Raw genomic sequence first — 9,228 nt, forward strand, 5'->3', positions numbered from 1 at the left:
TGTTACAGAACACTTGTGATCATATATTCATATCAACTAGTTTCATTTGAAACTATTAGACATTTTGGCATGTGATATTCATAATGCAAACCAACCATTACTAACAGATAATGTAGATAAAGAAAACGTAGCGTCCATGAAAAGAATACACAAATGCGAGTGACGACCATTTGCAATATCTACATGCTGCATTTTATTTCATGCTACTTGTAAAAATAAAATTGAATGTTAATTCAAACAGAGTTACTTCCCTTCTGACCAAATATATAGCTGAAAATATAGCTCACACTTTGTTACACTTTGTATTTCAAATAATTACAATCAATCTCACAATGTCATGAGCATACGATTTTTATAGGAAAAATAATGGTTATTTCTGGTTAGGGGTAGTGTTGTTATCATATAATCATTCACTGATGCATTTGCAATACATCGATGCACTAGCCTACTTGCACACAGATGCAAAAATGGAGAAAAAAACTGCAATGGACCTGCAAAACATTTATCAAAAAAGGCTTTTATAAGAAAAGATTGCTTTTCGCTAATCCACGTTTTGTCACTAACTATCACTAACTAAAGTCAAATCTTTTGTCTTTAAAGAACTAAAACTTATGTACTAAATATTGGTTATATGAGAGAGAGCTGTCAATCTGAAAAATTATATACCTACTCCAAATATAAATATATCTATAAGAAAGAAATATATTTATCAAACAGTAACATATTATTAGAAAATAATAATAGAAGTATCAACTAAGGCACATATTTACAAGTCAAAACTTCTTCTCTTGGCCAAAACAGAATTGACAGATTAAAGAGATTATTCAAATTCTGCTTCTCAAAAACCTAGTAGAAAATGAACCTCAACCTCACTTTTTTGTAAGAATTCAAAAAGCTTATTTCACGATACTTAAAATATGTTTAAAATTTTGAACTTACAGAGACTTATATTCTGAAAAAGTTGGTCATGCTCCAAATTGATGGAAGCATGATATGTACACTGAAAGAAGCTATGACATATTATGTATTACAGAGTGTGGGCGTGGGTGTTGGTTGAAAGGTTGCAATCGGTAATGTAGTAAAATGCAGGCTTCTAATCACAGTGTCTGAGGCGAATTCCTACATACCAAAAAAATCTATTATCTGATTCCTGATCTTGCTGTTTTCTCTGGGCACACAGACTTAAATCCCAAGGGGAACCATGTGCAGACCATGTGAAATAGAATGTTCCCGAACTCAACAATTTTTTTACTTCAACAACCCTATCTTCATCTGATGGTTCATTACGTAATGACAGCAGTTGGACTGCAGTTATCTTAAACACTTCTGTTTCTCCAATCTTTCCTACAGATATACAAGATGTTACTAACACCATGTATAGAATAGCTTGATTACCTGAAATGAAAGAATACAATTACTAAACCAGCTGAGTTTAGTGGTCCAACACCACGCAGTTTGGAGAACATTAGTGAGCAGCATTTGGACCAAGTTTTTACATCTGTTCTAAAATTACTTTAATGCTGTTTAAAGCCAAATACAAGAGAAGTAATCAATAGGGTTGAAAACTTCACAAGTGTCTAAGAATATACAACAATGTAGCAATGAATGTATTAAACGCAAATTTTGGGCACACTTTCTTTTACAAAAAACAAAAATAGGTTCCCATAAAACATATACCCACAGCGTCTAAGTTGTCCGAGCAGTCCACAAGGCAAAATCTTTAGGCAGTATAATATCACTGCAGAAATTCAATATGATACCAATAGGCTTTTTCATTTCTTTCGCATATTTGAATGATACACATCAATTTCATAGATTGGACGATAACATTTGTTATTATAGCGTTCTACAGAAATTGTGGAAATTCAATAGGCTTTGTCAACTCATTGATATGTTAAAATTGATAGATAAATTACATGTAGCTTGAATATGCTTTTAGTCCAAATATGTCACCACATCACACAGGTATCTTTAAATAAAGTGTACATGAATATAGTAGACTTTAGGCACAATACTTACATGTAGCCTTGACTCAATTTTATTTTCAAAGATATTTTCTATTTTACAAGCATCTGTATTCACAGTAGCATTGTATCAGACCTCAGTGGAAAATTAACGGAATCACCCTTTCCTTTTTTTTAAAACTGATTTTTGAAGAATTCGCTTTTTAGAGGTCATCTAAAATCTTGCACTGCACTCTGTAGTCCCATTACATGTAGTTTACACTGGATATAGGTGTCTACCACTCTTCGATAGCTATTAAAAATTTATTCATATACATACCTCCATTCAGATTTAACACACCTAGGCAACCATATGCATCTAAAAGCTTTGTATACAGTTTTTTCACAGTTTCTCCTTCAGAGGATGCTATAAATATCAAAGATCGGTTTTAATTAATATTTACTTAGTGTACTATTTATAAAGTAACAAATTTAACTGTCATTTCTATCTCCAGTACCCAGTTTATCAGGAAAAGCAATGTGGGCCTGCCTTTTGTGATGCTGCATAATGTCAATCTACATATAAATTTGTCTTATATTTAAAGGAACCTCTGCAAAAATTACTTTTTAAAATTACCGAATGGTTTAAAAATTAAAATGCCTTTTTGTCGGTTACATGTAAACGGTCAAATTACATAAATTTGCAGTAGACTGATTTTTCGCCGGCGAACGGCGAAAATGCGTATTTGGGAATTTGGCCTTATAATTTCAACTACTGGTAAATCATTTTTTAGTTCCACAAAAATACATTTTGGGCCATTCAAAAATCAAATACCAGGTAACAACATAGTCTCAATAAATAATCAAACCGAGCTTCCATGCAATCAGGAGTCACAGTCGTTCAGTGAGTAACAATGCTGGCTCACTAACCAAGAGATTGCAGGTGCGATTCCAGTTTAGGTTGAGAAATTTCTTCAGGATTTTCCAGTCTAGTTTCCCCCTTCTTGTCTGGAAGGAACTGTAGACTATCTAGTCATATGACGTACATGTTTGTGTGCACATAAAAGAATCCAAGGCAGTAGAGTTTGCAGAAACGCTGTCGTACTGGCAAAAATTGCTCTTACTGCACCTTGTACAACTTATTCATAGCTGTCTTCATTAGCTTGGTTCATTTCATTTCCATTTAATATAATCATAGTAAAGTCCTAATGGGGTCACTATGCAATTGTATGATTGACTACACACCAACATATTGAATTTATTATTGTCATATAAATTTCTGTCATTTCTGTTGGCTTGGGCTTACACACACAGGATAGGGGCTTTTAATTTTCGATTTTACACCCACCACACCTGCTTTTGAAAGGAAATAAAACGAAATTTACTGGGCCTCCGCCGTGGAGCACAACTACTTAAAGGACAATTTTGGTGCCAGTCATTATCACATATGTGATAGAGCTGGTTAAACACATTCCAAATATAATTTTAAAACAGAGATCATTGCTACGATAGCTGAGTAATACAGGTTTCCTGAGTCGGAAGTGACGAACGCCAAAGGAAAACACGAGTCATCTCTCTATATAACTGACTGATGTGACGAGTGATAACGGATAAACGGCCGAATTTCTGCTCACTAATAATTCCTTCGAATGATCTCTGTTTTAAAATTATATTTGGAATGTGTTTAACAAGCTCTATCACATATGTAATAATGACTGGCACCAATATTGTCCTTTAATTTTAATGATGAATGACAACCCGAATGACAAGAAATTTCTAATCAATAACTTCTCCCTTTAGGACTAGACTATTTCATGGCCCTGCTGGTTTAATAACTATTTGACATGGAACTTTATTATATTACTAGTACCGCCTTAGGATCATCGCTGAATTCAATTCAAACATTTCAATCGAATGTCAATATTATCTATGGTTCCATAAAATAATTAATAGTATTGGCCTGAAGGGAGAAGTCATTGTTTAGTAACTTCCTGTCATTTGTCAGTTGGTTATCATTACTACATTGTCATTGAGAATTAGTGGCTCCGTTAGATACATGCAGTAATGTACAATTCATACAAATCAGTACATTTCACTAAACAGAGTATACTTACTTAAGACGACTATTGCATTTGATTCAAACATCAAAGTATCTTCTTGATTCTTGTTTTCTAGGATAACACTGTATGGAGTATCTTGGTCGGGTGGTAATTTATGAAACACTCGAAATATTTTACCCATTGCCATCTCCGACTTTGGCAAGAAATCTTTTCCCCGCGCAAGTTTATAACTGTTGGCCCTCTGTCGAGTTTTTATCTGTTATCAACTGCATAAATTGTACCGGCTGAAAATAAAGCCCGTTGGTTTCAGTTTATGATCAAGTCTACAGGTGATACAAGTCCCAGGTATCGATTCCTATTTTACAACACGCATGCGTTGAATCAAACCCATCCATCACGTGATACCGGCTAAAAATCATAAAATATAATAATAACGGGGCTTGGCTATGGGAATTCCGAAGACGAGAATTGTTGTCCTGTCTGAACGAGTGGATACTAATCATATAATTATATCAGTTCTCCGAAATTTATGTCATTTGAAGCGATACAAAAAATACCGGAACCAACCGAATGGAACCGAAACCGGGTTGATATATACCGTAACCGGTAGCATTCCGATGATTTGACTTATAAATTTGCTACCCGGCTTGCTTCCTTGTGCAAGATTGTCTTTCATATTCCCTTTAAACAAATTTGTAGCTCTTCTTCCACAATTCTCGATTTTCAGTTTATTGAATTAATATATTTACGTACGGAAGCCCATTAGGGTCAATCAAATGAAAAAAAAACAGTTACCGGTATCTTGTTATTACAAGATACGAAGAAGCCCATAAGTAACTTATTTTAAGGTCGCCATACACCGATTTTCGAATAGCTAGGTCAACGCCGTACTTTATTTTATGTTACAGAATCGGCACAATCATGTCATGCTCCCATAAATATCATTCGTTATTTTCATGCCTCCATTAAAATCACAAAGTCCATACTCTCATTAACTTCATACTCCCACCAACTTCATATTAACATCATGATTCATCAATTTTAATGCTCTCCTTAAAGCCACAGAACGCTATATATATTTTTCCGAAAACTTCATTAAATTTTGATTTTTGGCTGTTTTTATTGTCTGCAGAAGTTACCGGTTTTAGAGATTTTTTACATTTCAACAGGAAATTAAAAACTGTGCGAAGTCAAACCGAACTAAAACAAAAAAACATTTTTACGGTTAATCATCAACGGCCATTGAACAGCAGATATGATTCAAATCTGTTGAAAATCGGAGTTGATTATTGTCTTGTCTAATAAATGTCTAATTATTAATATAACATTTTAGGCCTAAAGAAAGACCTCCGATAGGCAGATTTAGGTCTTGCATAATGTATGTTTTAAGGAGCTAAGTATCTAACCCAATATTTTCCATAAAATTTGAAATTAAAAACATGAATTAGAATTCAATATTAATCAATTTCAATCAATATTGATGTTGTTATATATATATATCTTGCCGTGAAACTAGAGGATCCAAATATCCAATATTTAAGACACAATATTGGGTGCCATTTTGTAATGAACAAATAAAAACATATCCTACAACATAATGTGGAAGTAATTAGTAACGGCTGATTCACAAACGACAAAAAAATAATTTTAAAAAACGTGTAGAATGCACTAAGCAGGCATAAACGACAGCCGTTCAATTTGAACTGTTCGCGTAATTCACCGAACATAATTGATTAGAAATTACAATATTTTTTTTTCAAAAATTGAATAATCACTTTTCGTATATTCATATTACATTAATATATGCTTTTAGAACCATTTTTGTCTATTTGAAGGTTCCAAATAATAGAACCATTTAAAAAGAACCCACTGCTGTATATTAAGTTAAATTTTTATCACATTTTTGGCCGTTTTGTTTTCGTTCGTTTTAACTTTACACGGTCATATAAATTTTGGTCGTTTTGAATTAGCGCCTTTTCGTCTATATCCCTTTTAAACAAGCCGTTGCCATCTTTACGTTTCACTGAACCTCTTTCATGCGCCTCTATTTAATTCGATTGAATCCAAGCCTGAAAATTAGCTATCGTTGCGATCTTGATTCTGAGTTCTTTAATAATTAATTGGTATACATTCAGGCTTGGATTTTCAAAAGTTTCTGAAAAATGTAAATGTCATTCCATGGCTTTCAAAATAAATATAACATTTTACATCCAGTATACCAGATAAAAACAAAATCTCAGTTATTCCTTAACCCTTTCATACCCAGCGTATCAGTTATGCACACCTACATGATATACATATTATTATAATCCCTATGGAATATTTTAAATTATTTACTGTTATAATATGAATTATCACTTATTCCTTGTTAAATAAAAATCGGTCACCGGGTGCCGCTGTTGTACACAACTTCAAGGACCCTGGCCTCAAGTGCCTGGGACCAACTCTACACCTTCTGAAATGTCAATTAAAGCTCTGGAATGATTTCAATTTCAAAAAATAAACAGTAAGCAAAATATCGGAAATAAGTGGTGGGGACACAGTATAGCATGTCCCCACCAATAAAAATACTGGTGGGGACGCGTCCCGGTGTCCCCACCGGGATCTGCGCCCATGACCTCAGTTCTTTTTTAATATTAACAGATTTTGATCTTTAAATTCATATCTAATTTTAACAAGCCAACGGTGAGGCTGATACGTCCCCCGCCGAAATCCCAAAATAAATAGATGACACATATTAATTAATCGCACATTTATTTTTTTCAAAAGTATCAAGCAATCAACTAAGTTTCATCACTCTCTGTCAGATAGAATCAAAGTTATCTTGTCCTAAAGCATCGACCAATGAAATTGCTTAGCTCTGCGTAGCTTAAATAGCTCGAAATGTTAATCATTGAACCCAGTCAAGACATTCACCTAATGAACATCTACATCAAGTTTAAACATTCTACCTCATTTATAAGCAGAGTTGTTATGTTCCAAAGTCTTGACCAATCAAATTGCTTATCGCTCCTTGATAATCAGTTTGATTGCTTGATACTTTTGAAAAAAATAAATGTGCGATTAATTAATATTGTGTCATCTGTTTAATTTGGGATTTCGGCAGGGGACATCAGCCTCACCGTTGGCTTGTTTATACTGGTCTTAATTTTCACATATTGATATATTGTTATTTATAGTGTTTATGCTTGATAATATTTTAGTCCATGAAGGTTTACATGTCGGTCACATTAATATTCACCATGGGTCCAACCATTATAGATGAGGTGAAATTGCTTATTAATGTTTTTGGTCTCACTGAGACACGTTTAAACGAGAATATCACAAGTGATGCTGTAAAGACCTCTGGCTTCCATGAGCCATTCAGAAAATATAATTGTTTGTGCGGTTCCTCTGGTGTTTCTTTATATGTAAAAGAATCTCTTGTCTGTAAACGTAGGTCTGATCTTGAGTATAAATTTATTGAATGTATCTGGGTTGAAGTATCTCTAAGAAACTATCTACCTATTTTAATCTGTTGTTTATATCCTTCTTCCTTGACAAAATGGCTTGTATATTTTCAAGAAATGATGAACACTGTTTGGAATCTTGGTCATGGAATTATTATGATGGGAGACGTGAACTTGACACTCTTTAAATCTAATAACTTCTTTTGGACAGATATTCTTGAGTTATATAACTTTAAACAAATATTGGTTGGCGTTCCTACACGTGCAGGGGCGGATACAGGAATTTTTGCAGGAGGGGGTTTGCCAGGTTCCTGAGACAATGTATCCCCCCCCCTCCTCCCGCATGGTCTCTATGGCCAATTTGGCGTATATACATACACATTAAGCTTTTTAAACAGAGAAATTTAAAACCTCGTTTGATGTCAATTTTTATTATGAATTAATTCAATGACTTTGTCATTCAATTTCATGGATGCAAAGCATTAATTGTGATATCACATAATGTCTATATCTTTATCTCGTGCTTTGTGTGCCCATGCTGTTCCACATCTGACGATAAAGGATAATGCACACACGGCCGAGAAACTTTTCTCATAAAAAGTACTGATTTACAAAAAAAAATATGTAGCTGAGCAGGGCGACCCCCCCCCCCTCTGGATCCGCCCCTGGTCGTGTTGCGGCAACATCAACATTAATTGAACATATTATAGTGTCTTCTTCTCGACAAATTGTGAAAATAAATGAACCAAATATAAATATATCTGATCATTTTCCATGCTACTATTTCGTAAAGGTCATTCAAAACATTCAATGAAACTGATTTCTTGAGTAATTTAAATTCTGCTCCTTTTGATAACGTTTACAATGCTTGTGATCCAAATAGTGCTCTTAAAATGTGGTATGATACGATTATCCCTGTCATTAATAAGTATGCTCCCTTTAGGACGAAAAGAGTTAAAACTGTCTCAAAACTGCCATGACTTTCTGATGAAATTGTTAAAATAATGCGTCTACGCGACCGCTTTATGTTCGACGAAGTACGCCAGAAGTCTCAATCGAATGACAATTTCTAGCGTCTGATTATTCCAGTCTACGCCGATCGTATTTATTGCGCATGCTCTCCAGATAAGACTATGGCGTCACCGTTTGACATGACTTATGGAATATGCCTAGCCTCGTTTTTCCAGTCCCTTATTACAATGGCACTGAAACGCATTATGGTAGGCAACACGATCGATTCGTGTACCAATTGTAAAATGTTTATTTTGTCTTAAATATTGGATATCAAAACCCCATCTTTTCCCGGTAAGATCACAACATCAATCTTGATTTAAATTGACAAATAATTTGTGTTTTTAATGTCGAAGATTTTGGATGATATTGAGTTAGAGACTTATTAATTAGCTTTAAACATAAATATTAAACGTTTTTATCAATGTTTATCGAAAACTTCTAAAAAAAACTTTAATAAACATATTTTTTTTACCTAACCTTTTAGACAGTACCCCCCAAAAAACGTTTTTTAAATGTTTTGTGTTTACCTATGTAGCAAATAATATAATAATATAGCCGCTGCCAATAAAATATCTATGATAATAATATGGATATTTTATAAAAATTTCCCAAGCATAAATAACCAATTGAAGCTCTTAAGCTGTGGAGATTTTCTCCAAAAAAATCGGTAGAAAAGGTTTTTTAAAAAATTCTGCATCGCTACGCTCGGCAACTTGGCGTGACGTTTCGTTCAACATGAAGTGGGCGGAAACCACCACCAGA

The 9,228-nt window shown here is 34.0% G+C and overlaps 1 protein-coding gene across 1 annotated transcript in view; it reads right to left on the reverse strand.

Moving 5' to 3' along the window:
- Positions 1-4,355, reverse strand: part of LOC126824747 (synaptojanin-1) — a 33,867-nt gene extending 29,512 nt beyond the window's left edge. Inside the window, exons 1-3 of the mRNA XM_050554099.2 lie at positions 4,058-4,355; positions 2,284-2,370; positions 1,128-1,395 (exon numbers count right to left, since the gene is read on the reverse strand). Coding sequence (XP_050410056.2) covers positions 1,128-1,395; positions 2,284-2,370; positions 4,058-4,190 — 488 coding nt within the window. The 5' untranslated portion in view covers positions 4,191-4,355. The remainder of the gene's footprint in view (positions 1-1,127; positions 1,396-2,283; positions 2,371-4,057) is intronic.
- Positions 4,356-9,228: the final 4,873 nt, after the last annotated feature.

The sequence above is a fragment of the Patella vulgata genome, chromosome 6 (assembly GCF_932274485.2).
Source record: "Patella vulgata chromosome 6, xgPatVulg1.2, whole genome shotgun sequence".
Taxonomy (NCBI): Eukaryota; Metazoa; Mollusca; class Gastropoda; family Patellidae; genus Patella; species Patella vulgata.